The 19970-nt window shown below is 46.3% G+C and overlaps 1 protein-coding gene across 5 annotated transcripts in view; it reads left to right on the top strand.

Moving 5' to 3' along the window:
• The window catches only part of PPP1R36 (protein phosphatase 1 regulatory subunit 36), a 40668-nt gene extending 20978 nt beyond the window's left edge, over positions 1 to 19690 (top strand). For 4 of the 5 annotated variants that reach the window (XM_063947217.1, XM_063947221.1, XM_063947218.1 and 1 more), the window contains 4 exons: positions 1429 to 1471; positions 3053 to 3234; positions 16099 to 16293; positions 19342 to 19690. In XM_063947217.1, coding sequence (XP_063803287.1) covers positions 1429 to 1471; positions 3053 to 3234; positions 16099 to 16293; positions 19342 to 19567 — 646 coding nt within the window. In that variant the 3' untranslated portion in view covers positions 19568 to 19690. The remainder of the gene's footprint in view (positions 1 to 1428; positions 1472 to 3052; positions 3235 to 16098; positions 16294 to 19341) is intronic. The other variant, XM_063947219.1, reaches the window with a different exon arrangement.
• Positions 19691 to 19970: the final 280 nt, after the last annotated feature.

Genomic DNA, 19970 nt, shown 5'->3' with positions numbered 1-19970 from the left:
TACAAACTGGATTAAATGTAACACACAATAGTCCCGTTTCGCTGGACAGTTGAGGCCAAAAGACCAATCCCGGCACAGCGCATCAGCCAGATAGTTTTCCTTTCATCAGCGATGAAAGTAGGAATTCAGGGGGCTGAGCGATGACAAACAGATGGGGATAGCTACGTTGTTTAAAGAAATCCTCCAATAACTTGATTGAATAGGCTTGCCCTGCAGTCTGAATATTGTTTTTATAAGATTTTTTTTTCTGTGTTTTTTATGCATGTGTGTATTTTATCATGCAGATAATGGAACTTTATATTTTGGCATGTATCTGTATGTGCTTGTCTTGTCCTGGCGTGGGTGTCAGTGCACATATATACAGAGCGGCATTACATCTGATTGCCTCAGCACCCTCACTAGTGCACAGAACGCATTGCCAGGCCTTATTCCCATCCTGACTGCACGGATACCATTCCCAGACAATTACACAAACATCATTGCCGGCCATACTGCACAACCCCCATTGCCGGCCATACTGCACAACCCCCATTGCCGGCCATACTGCACAACCCCCATTTATGGGAACACTACATAATTCTCTTTGCCAGGGACACTGCACAATTCTCATATCCAGCCACACTGCACAGTCCTTATTGCTGCACAGACACCATTGCACGGCACACTGCACTTTCCCCATTGCCGGGCACCCTGCACAGTCCCCATTGCCGGGCACACTGCACAGTCCCCATTGCCGGGCACAGGGCACACTGCACAGTCCCCATTGCCGGGCACACTGCACAGTCCCCATTGCCGGGCACAGAGCACACTGCACAGTCCCCATTGCCGGGCACCCTGCACAGTCCCCATTGCCGGGCACACTGCACAGTCCCCATTGCCGGGCACCCTGCACAGTCCCCATTGCCGGGCACCCTGCACAGTCCCCATTGCCGGGCACCCTGCACAGTCCCCATTGCCGGGCACCCTGCACAGTCCCCATTGCCGGGCACCCTGCACAGTCCCCATTGCCGGGCACCCTGCACAGTCCCCATTGCCGGGCACCCTGCACAGTCCCCATTGCCGGGCACTCTGCACAGTCCCCATTGCCGGGCACACTGCACAGTAGATCCCCAGTGTGTGTGTGGGTATGTGTGGTGGGGAATATTGAGTGCAAGCTCCTCTGGGGCAGGGACTAATGTGAATAGACTAATATTATGGGCGGGATGTAATGCCACCCGAGTTCAGTGGCCGTGCGGAATGCCATCCAAACTCGGGCGTTTTTTTAAAGGGCAATCACTTACAAGGCATGGTTTTGCCTTGTAAGTAATTGCCCCTTTAAAAAAACATCCCGCCTTATACCTGTATATTCTACTGTCTGAAGTCTTATTATCCTTATTCTTGTAAATAAACAAAGAAAAACAATAGGAACACATTTTTTATATGTTACAGAAGCAGAGCCTCGGCTACACAGAGGGACCGCAGATTCTATGAGGTACTGTATACAATGTATAGATTAGTAAAGCACATTGCACTGATATGACTAAAGTCGGGAACATGACGGGTGATCTTTCCTTTAATTGGAACCATGGTTCCAGAGTTTTGGGCAGAACGACCTCTGTAGTTTGACTTGATCTATATACAGTATACCAAACCAGGCGTATAGCTAGGTCAGCACAGATGCATACAGCTCTGTATACAGGCCAATGTATGTATTTATTTCTTTGCGCGCAATATGGGAGCTTGAGTTCAGTTCTGCAGCCGCTCCAGAATATTTGATATATGTATTTGCCATTTTTGTACTTATTTAAGATAATCTGTCAGCGAGAATTATTCAAAACCATCCATGAAAATGGATCTTTATATCCTTCTTTCAATGAAGCTTTTATGACACTTATTTTGAATGCCGATAAGTATCCCAGCCTGCTGTCTAGTTATAGACCCATTAGTTTACTAAATGTGGGCTTTAAACTTCTGTCAAAAATCTGGGCAACGTGGCTTCAAACAATACTCCCTGAGATTCTGACAGATCACCATCTGCAGTCGCCATGTTCATCTTGCCGTCGCAGTGCAGCTGGCGGGACCAAGGAAACTGCATCTCACGACACTGTCCTTGGCCTCGCCTTTCCCGTTTTCCCAAACGCCGGCTGCCCCTGCACCCGTTCCTTCCTGCGTTCTCATTTTAGAGAATAGATCATAGATCGCAGTCCTCGAACATCGGCAAAATGCAATAAGGATCGCTTTTGCGATCCTTACTGAATTAGGCCCTAAGCTACTATATAGGGATGCAGTCAGGATCCCGGCAGTCAGAATACCGGCGCCGGAATACCGACCCTATTCTGAATGTCGACACCGGCATCCAGAATGGGTGCACCATCCCTGCGCCGAAATACAGACAGCCGAGATCCCGAACGAGGACACGCGCGCCGCAAGTCAGGTAAGCCACATCGGGGGGGGGGGGGGAGGTTAGGTTTAGGCTGCGGGGGAAGGGTTAGGCTGCGTCCCAGGGGGTTAGGGTTAGGCTGCGAGGGGGGGGATGGTTTGGGTTAGGAAGCGGGGACAGAGGGTTAGGTTTAGGCATCTACGGGAATTGGTTAGGGTTAGGCTGCGGGGACAGAGGATTAGGTTTAGGCATCTACGGGGATTGGTTAGGGTTAGGCTGCGGGGACAGAGGATTAGGTTTAGGCATCTACGGGGATTGGTTAGGGTTAGGCTGCGGGGGGGTTAGGGTTAGCTTGGGCAGCAGGGACAGGGAGTTAGGTTTAGGCTGCGGGGGGAGGGTTAGGGTTAGGCAGCAGGGACAGACGGTTAGGTTTAGGCACCTACGGGGGGTGGTTAGGGTTAGGCTGCGGTGGGAGGGTTAGGGTTAGGCAGTGGGGACAGAGGGTTAGGTTTAGGGATCCAGGCGTAGGTAATATGAACGCAGGGATCCCGTGCGCCTGCAAATCATACTGATCCCACTATAGATCTAAACATGGAAGACATTGCCCTGGCTGATATTGGGCACAGGGTCTCCATGTTACCGATGATAAATACAGTACACTAATTTCTCATTCTGTCTGCTCGCTCCATGCAGAGTCTGTACAGCTTCTGTATCTGTGCTGGCTGGGTGGTGTTCAGGCGCAAGGGCCTGGAGGTGATTGAGGCAGAGGTTGGAAGGCTGATGCGCTCCAGCACTTTTAATCCTGCCCTGAAGATGAATGATGCTCCGCCTGAGCCAGGCAGAACCACTAAGAAGACCACATATGCAGAGAACAGGTACAATGGCCTCCTCTGTTCCTGACATTAAATGTGTTGGGTACAAATTGTCAACATTCATGAGAATGTTGACGTACTTATAATGGCAACGTTGACCGTGCCAATACTCATCATGTAGACAGTGATGAAATGTCGACATGTAAGAACGGGCCAGCGGTCACTTACATCCTCCTTGTGGCTGCAAAGTCTCCAGTGGCATCTTCTGGGTCTTGGCAATCATGTGACCATCACTTTTGGCAACTATGGGGCAGATGTATTAAACCTGGAGAAATGATAAAGCAGTGATAAATGCAAGGTGATACGGCATCAGCCAATCAGCTCCAATATGTAAATTGACAGGAGCTGATTGACTGCTGCGTTATCACCTTGCACTTATCACTGCTTTATCACTTCTCCAGGCTTAATACATCTGCCCCTATATTTCCAATATCACTATTGCTAACCCTAACCCTCCCTCTAATGCCTAATCCTAACCTTCCCAGCCCCCACACCCTGACCCCAACTTTCCCCATGCAGCCTTACCCAAATCCTCCCGCCCACAGCCTGACTCTTATGTCAACATTCTGAGAATGCTGACATCACAACTGTCAACATTACAATGTCTATATGATGAAAGTCAACATTTTTTATTATTGACCTTATGACTACGTCCTGATTCCACCTTTATATCAAACACAAACACTTTTTAGACTTTGCCAAAGCGTTCGATACTGTACCACACATGAGACTTATCTACAAGCTACTAGAATCAGGGCTAGGAAGCACAATATGCACTTGGGTCAAAAACTGGTTAGATAATAGGAAGCAGCGCGTTGTGGTTAATGGATCTTTTTCAACTTGGACTGAAGTGCTAATTGGTGTGCCGCAAGGCTCAGTATTAGGACCGCTATTGTTCAATATTTTCATTAACGACCTAACAGAATGTCTAGAGAGCATGGTGTGAATTTTTGCAGATGATACCAAATTGTGTAAGGCTATAAATACAGAGGAGGATGCCGAGTCTCTTCAGAACGACTTAGTTAAATTAGAAGCATGGGCAGCCAAATGGAGAATGCGCTTCAACACAGACAAGTGTAAGGTAATGCACTGTGGTAACAAGAACAAAAATTACACCTACCTACTAAATGGGGTAAAATTAGGGGATTCTGTACTGGAAAAGGACTTAGGTGTCCTCATAGATAGCAAGTTTAGCAGTAGTACCCAAAGTAGGACTGCAGCAAAGAAGGCTAATAAGATATTAGCATGCATAAAACGGGGTATTGATGCTAGGGACGAGAGTATTATACTCCCATTATATAAATCACTAGTGAGGCCACACCTTGAATACTGTGTACAATTCTGGGCACCGTACTACAAAAAGGATATCCTGGAGCTTGAAAAGGTACAGAGGAGGGCGACCAAACTAATTAAGGGCATGGAGACGATGGAATACAAGGAAAGGCTTGAAAGACTAGGCATGTTTACATTGGAAAAGCGGAGACTAAGAGGGGATATGATCAACATCTATAAATATATAAGGAGACAATACACAGAGCTTGCGCAGGACCTGTTTTTGGTTAGATCAACACAAAGGACTCGTGGACACTCGCTCAGGTTAGAGGAGAGGAGATTCCGCACAAAACGGCGTAAAGGCTTTTTCACGGTAAGGACAATACGTGTTTGGAATTCCCTGCCCGAGGGAGTTGTAATGGCGGAATCTGTCAACACCTTTAAGAATGGGTTAGATAAATTTCTAATGGATAAGGATATCCAGGGGTATGGTGCATAGTCATGCATTATAGTTACTATAAATAGGGATAAAATGCAACGGCTGACAGCAGCATCAGTCAGAAATTTTAGTCAAATCATCATGCATAGGAGACCACAAATAGGTTGAACTCGATGGACAATTGTCTTTTTTCAACCTCAGATACTATGTCACAAGTGATCTTTGCTATACAGGGGTACATATGATATGCCTGAGGTAGCATAGAAGTGATATTAATTGGAACTTTTTTTATCCTTTTATTTTTGAGAACATCCTATTATCCTTTCCTTCGGGTACAATCTATATCATAATTGTAGAAGGAAAGTCTGTCCTGCCTCCTCAGTGCGCAGGTAGTGGAAGCCAGGGCGCTCGCCCCAGCGGCTCCCACTGCAGGCGAGGGAGACGGGACAGACTTTAAAGAGGAGGAACGGCTACTAAGAACAAGGTAAGTAAGGGAGTGGACGGGATTGGTATGTGATCCTTCTGCACAGGATGCCGAATATCAGTATACCGACACTGGCATCCCATGCAGCAGAATGTCAGCAGGGGGGCGAGCGCAATGAAGCCCCTTGCGGGCTCGGTGGTGTGCTTTCCTTGCCACAGGTTCTATTCTCCCTCTATGAGTGTCGTGGACACCGATAGAGGGGGAATCACCTACCTCTCTGGTATTCCGGAAAACCCTGTCGGGATCCCAACATCGGTATTAAAACAGCCGGGATCCTGACGAGCGGTATGCTCTTCAGGATCCCGGACATGATGGAGCAACGGGAGGGGGAAGGGGGGGTTTACAAGTATGGGGGGTCAGAAGGAATGCCAATGTTGGGCGAAGCAGAGGTCCGTATGGAACAGAGAGGGCGAGGCCAGATAGAATGGAGGATGGAATGGGGTGGATCCTTTGAATTAGTTGTATCACGCTTGTTTTGGGTCACTATTTAGCTGATCCTGAGTAGCCTGAAAGACGTGATGTGACATTTTATATTGAATAGCATTGATTATAGGATGTTGTCCATAGAATGTACTTTGTTAGCGTTAGTAAAGTAAAGGATGGAGGAAGTGAGAGTCAGGCACTGATTGCTCTATTCCTACCCTGGGACCGGGCCAGCGATGTCATCAGGGGAACCATAGAGGTCGCTCATTTAGTGTTTTATTGTTCCCAGCAACTGCATCCTGAACGTCGTCTGCCATGGGAGTTACAGCGGCACACTGCCCCTTCTGCTTTGGCTGGCAGTGGAGAGAACGGACTGTGTTTATTTGTTTCCATTAACTTGAGTGCGCCCGACATTGTGCTGCGATACTGTCCCAATAACGGAGAGAAGTCACAATTCTCCGATATTTCTAATGATCTTTTCCAAATCGGAATACCCTAATGCCTCTTGGGACCAGCAATTAATCAGCTATTCATGTTTAAGTCGACTGTCACTGTGTCTATATGCATAGTGTCAAGACCAGAATGTGGGCATAATAAATGTTGACAAGTCAGAATGTCGACACATGAAACTTCAACATAGTGAAAATGATGACATTAGGGTTAGGCTTATGGTTACGGCTACACTTATTTTAATAAGACATTGTTGACATTATGACCATGCCGATATTATGGCCCAGATTTATCAAGCCTTGGAGAGTGATAAATAGCATGGTGATAAAGTACAAACCAATCAGCCCCTAACTGTCATGCTGCAGGACATGTTTGAAAAATGACAGTTAGGAGCTGATTGGTTGGTACTTTATCACCATGCAATGTATCACTCTCCAAGGCTTGATAAATCTGGGCATTTATCTGTAGACATGTTCACTGTCAACTTAATATACTGAACTCATACTATTATGGGGTGTTGTATACAAGCTCTACATGCATGAGGGCTACAGTCATTACGTAGACCCCATATGGTATACAGAGAAATGGTCGACACTGACTAAAGGTCAGCATGGACTAAAGGTCAAAATATGAAAGGTCGACACACTTTTTTTGTATTTTGGGGGTTAGTGCGGATAATCTTTTCATCTGGGACCATTATTTGTTGAAACTCGGCCCCTCGCCAAACTTCTGACACAGTGTCTCACTCCGTTTCGTTCTCCACAAGGCTACTAAAGGTTATTGTTTGTGACATGGATAGTCAAGGAAGGAAAAAGTACCAAAACATGAAAAATCGGGTGTCGACCATATGTGTGTCGACCATTGCCATGTTGACCATATGAACCTGTCGATCTTTTGAACCTCTCGACCTTTTCTAGCGTTGAGCTTTCATATGTTGACCTTTTGTCAGTGTCGACCTTCTGTTTGTCGACAATATGGGGTCGACCTAGTGACTGTCGGCCCACATCCCCCTATTATGTACTACAGGCATAATTAATCACTTAAACCTCATGCAAGAAAATGACGACAGTGATAGGTGATTGAACTAACGAGATCATGACATTGCTGTACGTAGCAATTAAATTAGCTTATGTAGCATGCTGGAGATAGTTACAGAACACATAGGTGGTATTACGCCACTAATTTAATTACACAGACTAGGGCAAAATATTTGTTATTAATCATATTTTTAAAACTGTAATGAACAAACATAATAGCATAACTTATTGTGGATAATTAGGTACAGCCGAGTTGGCTGTTACTGTATATTAAGGAGTATTGGTATTGCTAATCAAAGGAGGGGCAGGGCCTGTTTTGCAATCTAACAAAGAGCACAATCGAGGTGCTTGGCATCATTTTTGACCAAAAAATGTGGGCCCACCAAACAGCGTCCAGGTGACCTCATCTGGTGGGTCCCTAACACTAACGCCAAGGTTCAAGTCCAAAGTGCGGGACCCCACCAAGTCAGCAAAGGTCAGCCGCCTCAAAGCACCACACTAGTGAGAGGATAAGGTATTAGTAAGTGTTAATTAGAGAGAAGCGTAAGCTGTGTGTTAAGGAGTGTTACATCGGTTAGAGATATTAATTAGAAAGCTACAAAAAATAATAATAATAAGGTGCTAAAAAAGTGGTGACTTAAATGTTACAATTTGATGCCCCAAAGCAGCCAGGCTTCCTAGTGACCCTAGTGCTGATACAGTGTACTGTAGTGCACTGACGGCTAGAGAGAGGGGGTCCCAAATGGAAACTGCACATGGGGCTCCACCTCTCTTAAACACTTGCCTGGCTGGGCTTTCCCTGACATGATCGCATCTGATGCTGCGACCAGTCAGAAACGCCCACTCAGAGGGACCTGCCAGCCCTCCTGCAACCGCTGTGGCTATGCCCCCAGTGTATGCTGATCACTGCTGAATACAGTAATCGGGCAGCCCAGCGTCACTCCCTCCCTCCCCTTACATCTCTCTGCCCTTACCGTCATCAGGAGCGATGGTCGCGATATTCCGATGGTGACCGATTTTCTGACAACTTTTAAAACATTTTTTTTTTCTAACGAAAACTTTGTGGACACATTTAATAACATGTCCTTTACCTAATTCTGTCATTAAAAAAAAAAAAACAACCTACATTTTCAGGGTGGTTTTCAGATTAAGTGGGTAATACGCCCTGCGTACAGCTGTGTAAATAGCAGTGACACCATCCTGAGCGATTAACTAGGGCGCCTCACACTCAGATAGGGTTGTCTGTATTCCGTCTGCCCTCCAATCATTTCATCACAGGATGTTATAGCATGTTCATATCAGCAGCATATAAACCTTACAGTTTTAGGTCGACATGTAAAATATCGATAGTGCTTATGACCAACAGGTACAAAAAGTCGACAGGTTCAAATGGTTGACACACATATGGTCACTTTTTTACCATCAACGTATTGGGAATAGTAACTTGTGCTGAGTGCAGCGGTGGAGACACCTTGCACGAATCATGGCGAGCGATGCGTGGGCCGCAGTACACTAATTGGGGTTCCATGTGCTGTGATGACCAAAACGACACCCAAAAAAAGTAAAAATGTCGTATCAACCTTTTTTTGTCAACTTTTTCATGTCGACCATTTGACCCTGTCGACCTTTTCTACTGTCTACCTTTTTTTCATATCGACCTAATGACCCTGTCGACCATTTCCGTGTTGACCTTGTGGGGTCGACCTATTGAAAGTAGACTTTTTGCTTGTAGATCTGATGATCCACACCCACAGTTTTTGGGAGAACAAATGTCACACCTTTAATTTTGTATTCTGCGCCATTTCAAGTATCCCAAATTCTGATAAAAGAGGGATGATTAACATATGTTTCTTCCATAGTAAAGTAATGGGGATATATATATATATATATATATATCCCTATACTATAATCTAGCCCAATATCTGGATTATTACCTTCAACCGCTGATTCAAGGATTATCACTATGTTTAAAAGATACTACTTCACTGATTCTGACACTACAAGCTCTGTCTCCTTTACCATCGAAACAGCTGCTTTGCACTATTGATGTTGTCAACTTATACACCAGTATCCCACACCATCGAGGCCTACAGATCATGGAAACCTTCCTCACAAATCACTCGGAATATAAGGGCCCAGATGTCAAATTGTTTTTGACTCTTTTGGGTCTTACCCTTAAGAGAAATTATTTCCTCTTCGACAAAAAAATTTACCGTCAGCGAACTGGATGTGCCATGGGGTCCTGCGTGGCTCCCAGTTTCGCGAACGTGTTTATGAGCGAGTTAGAACAAGATCTGTTCTTCAATACCAGTGACACTACCAGTAAAATCACACTGTTTCGTCGGTATATCGACGATATCATACTGATTTGGTCTGGTACTCAACAGGAATTCATCAGCATGATGGAAGAAGTGAATGCAAAGGATCCAGCCATCAAATTTACGTACGAATGTAGCTTTGAAAGTATTCATTACCTCGACGTGGCCATTTCTGTGGATCAAGACAACAACATCAATACCAGCATTTATTTCAAACCGACTGACCGCAACACAATACTTAGAGCAAATAGCCATCATCCGGAATCCTTAAAGTGGAGTTTACCGTATTCGCAGTTTCTTAGAATTATACGGATCTGTAGTAATGAAGACGATGCCCGTCTACAGATCCACAATATGTCCTTGAAATTCCAAGCACGCGGATACTCTGCGGAAGCTCTACAGAAAGCTAGAGCTAAAGCATTGTCGACGTCTCGACAGATTGCATTAACACATAAAGGGACAAAGTCCACTAAGGAAAGGATGATTTGGACGCAGGACTTCACCACTGCAAGCCAATATCTGGTCAAAAAAGCTAAAAACATTTGGCCGATCATTTCTAGAGATAAGGACTTACGAGTCCTAAAGGACACTTCATTAATGGCCGCATACAGAAGGGGCAGAAATATCAAGGACATCGTAGTACATAACGATATATCGGAAATGGGTCCAGCAAAACCATCCCATTTCCTCACTCGTAAACCTGGAAACTACAGGTGCACAGGATGCACTACATGCAGTTGTCTAGAGATAGGTGATGAATTTCAACATCCCAGGTCGGGTAAAACCTTTAAGATTAGACACGCACTGACCTGCACCAGCAAGTTCATCGTTTACTACATTAAATGCCCATGCGGCCAATTATATGTAGGCAAAAGCATTCGCCAGTTCAAAGAGCGAATAGCCCTACATAGATCCAGCATCCGTGCAGCTTGGGAGGGTAAGGGTAGCGACTTACCAGTGGCCAGACATTTCAAGAACTTTGGTCATTCACTGGCCACTATTCGTTACAGGATGATCGACCATGTACCTGCCAACAGGAGAGGAGGAGACAGAGGAAAAATTCTACTCCAAAAAGAGACATGGTGGATCCATAAACTTCAAACAGTTCAGCCGAACGGATTGAATGAAGCTCTTAGCTTCAATTGTTTTCTATAAATCTGTAATCTTTTGTTGTTCTAGGTGCCTCATTGAGGTTTTCCATATCACCTGGACAGACTCAGTACACCTTTCTCTGTCCAGACATTACGGACACTTCATATTATAGTTAGGATTGTGTTTTCTATTCAATTTATTATTTAACCTTTAAATAATGTTTTTCCATACAGTTTGACTATATGCTCTAACAGCTAGCGTAATATCAAGATTTACTTGCAGCCGTGTGCTTCATATATTTATTTAATCAGTGTTTTTGTAGTTTCATTAATTGCTTTATTTGTTTCAGTGTATCACTCGTTTTATGTTTTTGTTTGCTTTGGGTTTTCTTTCACTTATGTTGATTATTATTAATTGCCATGTCCGCAGTGCCAGTGGGTTGCTAGGCAACCTATCGCCGAGGGTAACCCGGAATCTCCTTCTGCACGTGACTATCCAGCGTCAGACGTCTTTGACGCCAGTCTGATAGTGGTGTAACGAGAACCAATCACGGCGCCAGGCGGTGGTTGCTAGGTAACCAATGCACACCACACTGCGTGACCGCGCGACACGCACGGCTGACGGAGACCACGTGCACGCTGACGCGCGCATGACGTCATCGTCGGGCGTCCGGGAGCGCTGACAATGGCGTGATTGGTGTTTGGTAAGTGTTTTGTAAGTATTTATGTATGTTCTTTTCAGAGGTGCTGGTTGTGTCTTGATAAAGGGGAGCAGTCCCCGAAACGTTGACTGTTAACCAGGTTGGTTGTCGTCTGATTATTCGTCGCTGAGTGCCACCACCATTGTTTATCCATATGCTCCACGGAGAGGTTGTGCACCAGTCTTTTACCTACACTGATAAGCGTGAGTGCCGGACATGTTTTGTTTGTTCTATACAGTAACACTTTTGTGCTACTAGTCAGGGCACCTGCCGTTCATTTATTCCTTCCTATTGGATGTGACACATAAGAGGAGGAACCTGCACTGTACATAGGAGTGGTGGGGATTTGTCATGTCTGAACACACTGAAACACCTGGATTTTTTACTCCTATTCTACCTGAAGGGGAAACCCTCACACACACTGATACTGAAGCAGAAGCAATACTATTTGCACCTAACTTGATAGCTGCTATAAGTGATGAATCTGTGGAACATCTCATATCACAGCTCACCAAATTGAAAAAACGTGAGGTTGATTTTCTGCTACATGGGGTAACCCTATCGGACTACTTTAGGGACAAACGCATACCAAGAGGTTTCAGGATCAGGAATATGCCGACAATAGGTCGACATAATCCTGATTTTTGCAGAAAGTGGGCTGCAGTTCTAAATAGGTGCTCATTTGACCTCATCTTATTAGTGATTGCCGAGTCTAGAAGGGAACTGGATATTACCAAAGAAAAAATTGTTGCTTTTGAAAATCTTCATTTGGTCAAAATACAATCTGAATCACCGCCAGATTGGTTGGAGAAACTAACAGCCCAGATAGATAAATATCAAGTGGACCTTATCAACTTTAAGAAATCCAAGAGGGTGACAGTCAATAGAGACTATGATTTAAACCAAGTCTATAACTGGGTTCACAATAAAGGTCCGGGTAATCAAAGAAATTCTAGATTCCAGAGAAAGTTCAAGCGTTCTCAATTGGAGTCAGACCAAACAAGCACGGCATTATCCTCAAGTGATACCGAAGGGGCTTCCACTTCCACACAGAAAACTCGAGCTACGGGTGTGAACACTCGGTCAAAAAACGAGGTTACAAAAGAGCCCAAACCCGCCGCGGGGGCCAAAACAAAAGGGAAGCCAGCAAAGCAGGCACCAAAGAAAACGTAGTTTTCAATCTTTCCTCCCGCACGCTTACTGCAGACGAAATTTCTGTCCTCAATAGGGGTTTGTCGTTCGTACCCACCAATAAGCCAGACGTCTTCACCAACAAGATTGACTTATTTAAGTTGAATCGACGTATTAAATTGAAGGAACACTTCACTGATAATCAGGACACTTTGGATACGGTCCCAGTGACCAAGAAATCAACTTTTGTTCCAGTTTCATACAACAAAAGTATCAAGTCATTTACTAACTGTATGGAATCCTACATTAACGAATGCACTCCTAACGCTTTCAAAGGTATACACAACCTCTCCCTTAAGGAACGCGTAGCCTTAAAAAATCTTGGAAGTTACTCAGATATCACCATAAGGCCAGCGGATAAGGGTGGTGGAGTGGTAATCCAAGACCTCAGTGCATACAAAACAGAAGCATATCGACAATTGGACAATCCGGAGGTATACGAACTATTACAAGAAGATCCCACCAAGTCCTACAAGGCTGAATTGGACGCTGTATTACAACAAGCTGTGTTGGATAAATATATTACCACGTATACCAAAGAAGCTCTCAGCACAGAATGGCCTGCTGTTCCGGTATTCTATACCATACCCAAACTTCACAAGGATGCTGAAAACCCGCCTGGTCGTCCCATCATAGCAGCAAGGGACTCCCTATACTATAATCTAGCCCAATATCTGGATTATTACCTTCAACCGCTGATTCAAGGATTATCACTATGTTTAAAAGATACTACTTCACTGATTCTGACACTACAAGCTCTGTCTCCTTTACCATCGAAACAGCTGCTTTGCACTATTGATGTTGTCAACTTATACACCAGTATCCCACACCATCGAGGCCTACAGATCATGGAAACCTTCCTCACAAATCACTCGGAATATAAGGGCCCAGATGCCAAATTGTTTTTGACTCTTTTGGGTCTTACCCTTAAGAGAAATTATTTCCTCTTCGACAAAAAAATTTACCGTCAGCGAACTGGATGTGCCATGGGGTCCTGCGTGGCTCCCAGTTTCGCGAACGTGTTTATGAGCGAGTTAGAACAAGATCTGTTCTTCAATACCAGTGACACTACCAGTAAAATCACACTGTTTCGTCGGTATATCGACGATATCATACTGATTTGGTCTGGTACTCAACAGGAATTCATCAGCATGATGGAAGAAGTGAATGCAAAGGATCCAGCCATCAAATTTACGTACGAATGTAGCTTTGAAAGTATTCATTACCTCGACGTGGCCATTTCTGTGGATCAAGACAACAACATCAATACCAGCATTTATTTCAAACCGACTGACCGCAACACAATACTTAGAGCAAATAGCCATCATCCGGAATCCTTAAAGTGGAGTTTACCGTATTCGCAGTTTCTTAGAATTATACGGATCTGTAGTAATGAAGACGATGCCCGTCTACAGATCCACAATATGTCCTTGAAATTCCAAGCACGCGGATACTCTGCGGAAGCTCTACAGAAAGCTAGAGCTAAAGCATTGTCGACGTCTCGACAGATTGCATTAACACATAAAGGGACAAAGTCCACTAAGGAAAGGATGATTTGGACGCAGGACTTCACCACTGCAAGCCAATATCTGGTCAAAAAAGCTAAAAACATTTGGCCGATCATTTCTAGAGATAAGGACTTACGAGTCCTAAAGGACACTTCATTAATGGCCGCATACAGAAGGGGCAGAAATATCAAGGACATCGTAGTACATAACGATATATCGGAAATGGGTCCAGCAAAACCATCCCATTTCCTCACTCGTAAACCTGGAAACTACAGGTGCACAGGATGCACTACATGCAGTTGTCTAGAGATAGGTGATGAATTTCAACATCCCAGGTCGGGTAAAACCTTTAAGATTAGACACGCACTGACCTGCACCAGCAAGTTCATCGTTTACTACATTAAATGCCCATGCGGCCAATTATATGTAGGCAAAAGCATTCGCCAGTTCAAAGAGCGAATAGCCCTACATAGATCCAGCATCCGTGCAGCTTGGGAGGGTAAGGGTAGCGACTTACCAGTGGCCAGACATTTCAAGAACTTTGGTCATTCACTGGCCACTATTCGTTACAGGATGATCGACCATGTACCTGCCAACAGGAGAGGAGGAGACAGAGGAAAAATTCTACTCCAAAAAGAGACATGGTGGATCCATAAACTTCAAACAGTTCAGCCGAACGGATTGAATGAAGCTCTTAGCTTCAATTGTTTTCTATAAATCTGTAATCTTTTGTTGTTCTAGGTGCCTCATTGAGGTTTTCCATATCACCTGGACAGACTCAGTACACCTTTCTCTGTCCAGACATTACGGACACTTCATATTATAGTTAGGATTGTGTTTTCTATTCAATTTATTATTTAACCTTTAAATAATGTTTTTCCATACAGTTTGACTATATGCTCTAACAGCTAGCGTAATATCAAGATTTACTTGCAGCCGTGTGCTTCATATATTTATTTAATCAGTGTTTTTGTAGTTTCATTAATTGCTTTATTTGTTTCAGTGTATCACTCGTTTTATGTTTTTGTTTGCTTTGGGTTTTCTTTCACTTATGTTGATTATTATTAATTGCCATGTCCGCAGTGCCAGTGGGTTGCTAGGCAACCTATCGCCGAGGGTAACCCGGAATCTCCTTCTGCACGTGACTATCCAGCGTCAGACGTCTTTGACGCCAGTCTGATAGTGGTGTAACGAGAACCAATCACGGCGCCAGGCGGTGGTTGCTAGGTAACCAATGCACACCACACTGCGTGACCGCGCGACACGCACGGCTGACGGAGACCACGTGCACGCTGACGCGCGCATGACGTCATCGTCGGGCGTCCGGGAGCGCTGACAATGGCGTGATTGGTGTTTGGTAAGTGTTTTGTAAGTATTTATGTATGTTCTTTTCAGAGGTGCTGGTTGTGTCTTGATAAAGGGGAGCAGTCCCCGAAACGTTGACTGTTAACCAGGTTGGTTGTCGTCTGATTATTCGTCGCTGAGTGCCACCACCATTGTTTATCTATATATATATATATATATATATATTCATTAACCAAAATTTGCCGTACACACATCTTGTACAGCACTGAAGACTGAGGAACCTTGAACCAGCCAAATATAATATATAAGCCAGCTCAATTTCTAATAGAAATTCGAAGTTCGAGTTCTCAGGTCACAATAAGCTGTATAATTTTGCCTGTTGAGCTTAAATGGATACATGTATGTATTGTTAACATTATTTGAGATCAGAACAACGATCAGTGACATTTAGCATCCATTGTACTGTGAGTCTGAGTGTGTTGGCAGAAGTAACTGTTTGTGGAGGAAGTGATGTATCCTGAAGAAGGTCTTTATCTGCATGATATGTGCGTTGGGCCATGTTGGTGTACTACAGTAGATAGGGTTAAATAGAGAGTTCTTAGTATTTATATTCTACATCTAGTAACAATGAGATATTTGGTGAAACAGGATGGTTACACCCAAACGACCTTCAATCAAGAGCTTCTTTACCCAGCGCTCCCCGCTGCTCACGTCTGTGATGCCAAGACCCAACGAGAGATCTCAGTACCTGTATCAGAGACATACTCTTCATCCGGAAGGCTGCTCTGAGCCCAAAGGTCCTACCAGTTGGATGCAGATGTTTCCTGCTGAGATACTAACTGGGTACGGTAGCTACTCTTTTGCAGCCACTCCAAGCACCTGAATAACTGATCTTGTGTCTATTTCTTGTCCCGTCTACATCTGTGTTTAGGTTAAAAAGCAGAATCTGCTACTCTTACAAGCATGACAAGTTAAGTATAGTTGGAAGACAGGCATTCAGGGCCCAGGGGTCCACCTTAAAGAAGGCCCTATCGTCTCTGAGACTGCTCCTCTTCTGCTATTCCCTCTCCCTCTTATTCTGTTAATCTTAAGCAGCCAGGAGGGGCTGTGTGGAGGCAGTGTGATCTGAGGGAGGAGGAGAGGGGCTGTGTGGAGGCAGTGTGATCTGAGGGAGGAGGAGAGGGGCTGTGTGGAGGCAGTGTGATCTGAGGGAGGAGGAGAGGGGCTGTGTGGAGGCTGTGTGATCTGAGGGAGGAGAGGGGCTGTGTGGAGGCAGTGTGATCTGAGTGGGGGAGGGGCTGTGTGGAGACTGTTATCTGAGGGAGGAGGAGAGGGGCTGTGTGGAGGCAGTGTGATCTGAGGGAGGAGGAGAGGGGCTGTGTGGAGGCAGTGTGATCTGAGGGAGGAGAGGGGCTGTGTGGAGGCAGTGTGATCTGAGTGGGGGAGGGGCTGTGTGGAGACAGTTATCTGAGGGAGGAGGAGAGGGGCTGTGGAGGCAGTGTGATCTGAGGGAGGAGGAGAGGGGCTGTGTGGAGGCAGTGTGATCTGAGGGAGGAGGAGAGGGGCTGTGTGGAGGCAGTGTGATCTAAGGGAGGAGGAGAGGGGCTGTGTGGAGGCAGTGTGATCTGAGGGAGGAGAGGGGCTGTGTGGAGGCAGTGTGATCTGAGTGGGGGAGGGGCTGTGTGGAGACTGTTATCTGAGAGAGGAGGAGAGGGGCTGTGTGGAGGCAGTGTGATCTGAGGGAGGAGGAGAGGGGCTGTGTGGAGGCAGTGTGATCTGAGGGAGGAGGAGAGGGGCTGTGTGGAGGCAGTGTGATCTGAGGGAGGAGGAGAGGGGCTGTGTGGAGGCAGTGTGATATGAGTGGGGGAGGGGCTGTGTGGAGACAGTGTTATCTGAGGGAGGAGGAGAGGGGCTGTGTGGAGGCAGTGTGATCTGAGGGAGGAGGAGAGGGGCTGTGTGGATGCAGTGTGATCTGAGGGAGGAGGAGAGGGGCTGTGTGGAGGCAGTGTGATCTGAGTGGGGGAGGGGCTGTGTGGAGACAGTGTTATCTGAGGGAGGAGGAGAGGGGCTGTGTGGAGGCAGTGTGATCTGAGGGAGGAGGAGCGGGGCTGTGTGGAGGCAGTGTGATCTGAGGGAGGAGGAGAGGGGCTGTGTGGAGGCAGTGTGATCTGAGGGAGGAGGAGAGGGGCTGTGTGGAGGCAGTGTGATCAGAGGGAGGAGGAGAGGGGCTGTGTGGAGGCAGTGTGATCTGAGGGGGGAGAGCTGTGTGGAGGCAGTGTGATCTGAGCGGGGAGAGGGGCTGTGTGGAGGCAGTGTGATCTGATGGAGGAGGAGAGGGGCTGTGTGGAGGCAGTGTGATCTGAGGGAGGAGGAGAGGGGCTGTGTGGATGCAGTGTGATCTGAGGGAGGAGGAGAGGGGCTGTGTGGAGGCAGTGTGATCTGATGGAGGAGGAGAGGGGCTGTGTGGAGGCAGTGTGATCTGAGGGAGGAGGAGAGGGGCTGTGTGGATGCAGTGTGATCTGAGGGAGGAGGAGAGGGGCTGTGTGGAGGCAGTGTGATCTGATGGAGGAGGAGAGGGGCTGTGTGGAGGCAGTGTGATCTGAGGGAGGAGGAGAGGGGCTGTGTGGAGGCAGTGTGATCTGAGCGGGGAGAGGGGCTGTGTGGATGCAGTGTGATCTGAGGGAGGAGGAGAGGGGCTGTGTGGAGGCAGTGTGATCTGAGGGAGGAGGAGAGGGGCTGTGTGGAGGCAGTGTGATCTGATGGAGGAGGAGAGGGGCTGTGTGGAGGCAGTGTGATCTGAGGGAGGAGGAGAGGGGCTGTGTGGATGCAGTGTGATCTGAGGGAGGAGGAGAGGGGCTGTGTGGAGGCAGTGTGATCTGAGCGGGGAGAGGGGCTGTGTGGAGGCAGTGTGATCTGAGGGAGGAGGAGAGGGGCTGTGTGGAGGCAGTGTGATCTGTGGGAGGAGTAGAGGGGCTGTGTGGAGGCAGTGTGATCTGAGGGAGGAGGAGAGGGGCTGTGTGGATGCAGTGTGATCTGAGGGGGGAGGACTGTGTGGATGCAGTACGATCTGAGGGGGCTGTGTGAACACAGTGTGTTCTGTGTGTTTTGGGGTAGGCTGTCTGATGCAGTGTGATCTGTGTGTGTGTGTGTTGGAGGGGGGGGGGTGCTGTGTGGAGGCAGTGCGACTTAAGTAGGGAGTGTTGTATGGCGGCATTGTGGTCTGTGAGGGAGTGGGACTATGTGGTCTATAACCTGCCCTGATATATATCCACTGTACCTACTATATATATTAGAGCTAAAAATGTAGTAACAAAAGACATGTTCTTCATGCTCTATACTGGTTTCCAAGACTTTACTAAAGAATCTTCAATATGTTAACCCTTCAACTGCTGAAATGCAGGATGTTAACCCTTTACTGGGTAGCCATGTGCTGGATTATGTGCAAATGTTGAATGCTAAGTGATGAGGCAGATTGCATAATAAGGTAATAAATTATTTCTCAGGTGACAGCTGGGACTGGCAGGGTGTATGTAGTGTATTAGGGCGTTGCCCTGTAACCTGCATGAAGTATCTGTGTGAGATTGATGCCCTGCAGTCATATGTGCTGCCTGTATGTATGGGATACCTACCCTGGCTCTAGGTCAGAAGCTCTGACTGGCATAGGACAGTGTGCTGCCCATGTAAGTAATTGGCACACCAAGGACACGTATTCACAATCCCAGGATAGGAAGATACAGTAGAACACTGCTTACTACTTGGGCTATAAAGCATGTTCGGATATGCAATGCAGGTCATATATCTGGAGTGGTTTGTGCATTTGCCAGCCAGTATAAAACATGACAAGTCAGAATCCGTCCTGCTCACTCGCTGGTCTCTGCTCTTTCCAAACAGGATTGGGATAATAGGAGAACCTCTGCGAAATTATTATTATCACAACCTCATTCCAGTTTTTTCAGACGATGAGGAGGAGCCTGAAACCCAGGAAAAGAAAAGCACAGAACGGCCTTATTCCCGAGGCTTGTCCTCTCATCAGTCCCACTTTCGTCCTGGGACTGGACGTCAGAGTGAGGTTATATCAAGAGCCACCACCGAGGCAGCGTACTCTGACATTTACTGAGAACGCCCTAATGCGCCCAGTGTTTTACTGCGCATTAATCATTTAAAGACTGGAGGCCACTTTCAAGGTGGCAAGCTCAAACCCCTCCATTCCTATTATTAAAAATGATCCCTTTTCCCTAAATCGTCTCTAGTTCTCCTTTTGTCCCGTTTTGCACAGGTGCCCGAACGTGTAGGGTAATTTCAAAATGTCCTCCAACAAGTGGTTTATACAATTGCTACATTATGTTTTGTTCCGGTGTATCTATGCTCTGTTTTAGGTGTTCCAGAACCACGCCTCCAGTTGTGCCGACCTTTACAGGAGCCTCGGCAGCGGATTGCTCTCGGGTGCATTGTCTGCAGAGGCTGGCTGGCAACTTTTAGCCTGGGGGGCAAATGCATGCAAGTAGCCCTGTGCTCAGTAA

Source organism: Pseudophryne corroboree, chromosome 12, assembly GCF_028390025.1.
Source record: "Pseudophryne corroboree isolate aPseCor3 chromosome 12, aPseCor3.hap2, whole genome shotgun sequence".
Taxonomy (NCBI): Eukaryota; Metazoa; Chordata; class Amphibia; order Anura; family Myobatrachidae; genus Pseudophryne; species Pseudophryne corroboree.
The sequence above is the reverse complement of the archived record's forward strand: the minus strand, read 5'-3'. Positions and strand labels throughout refer to the sequence as shown.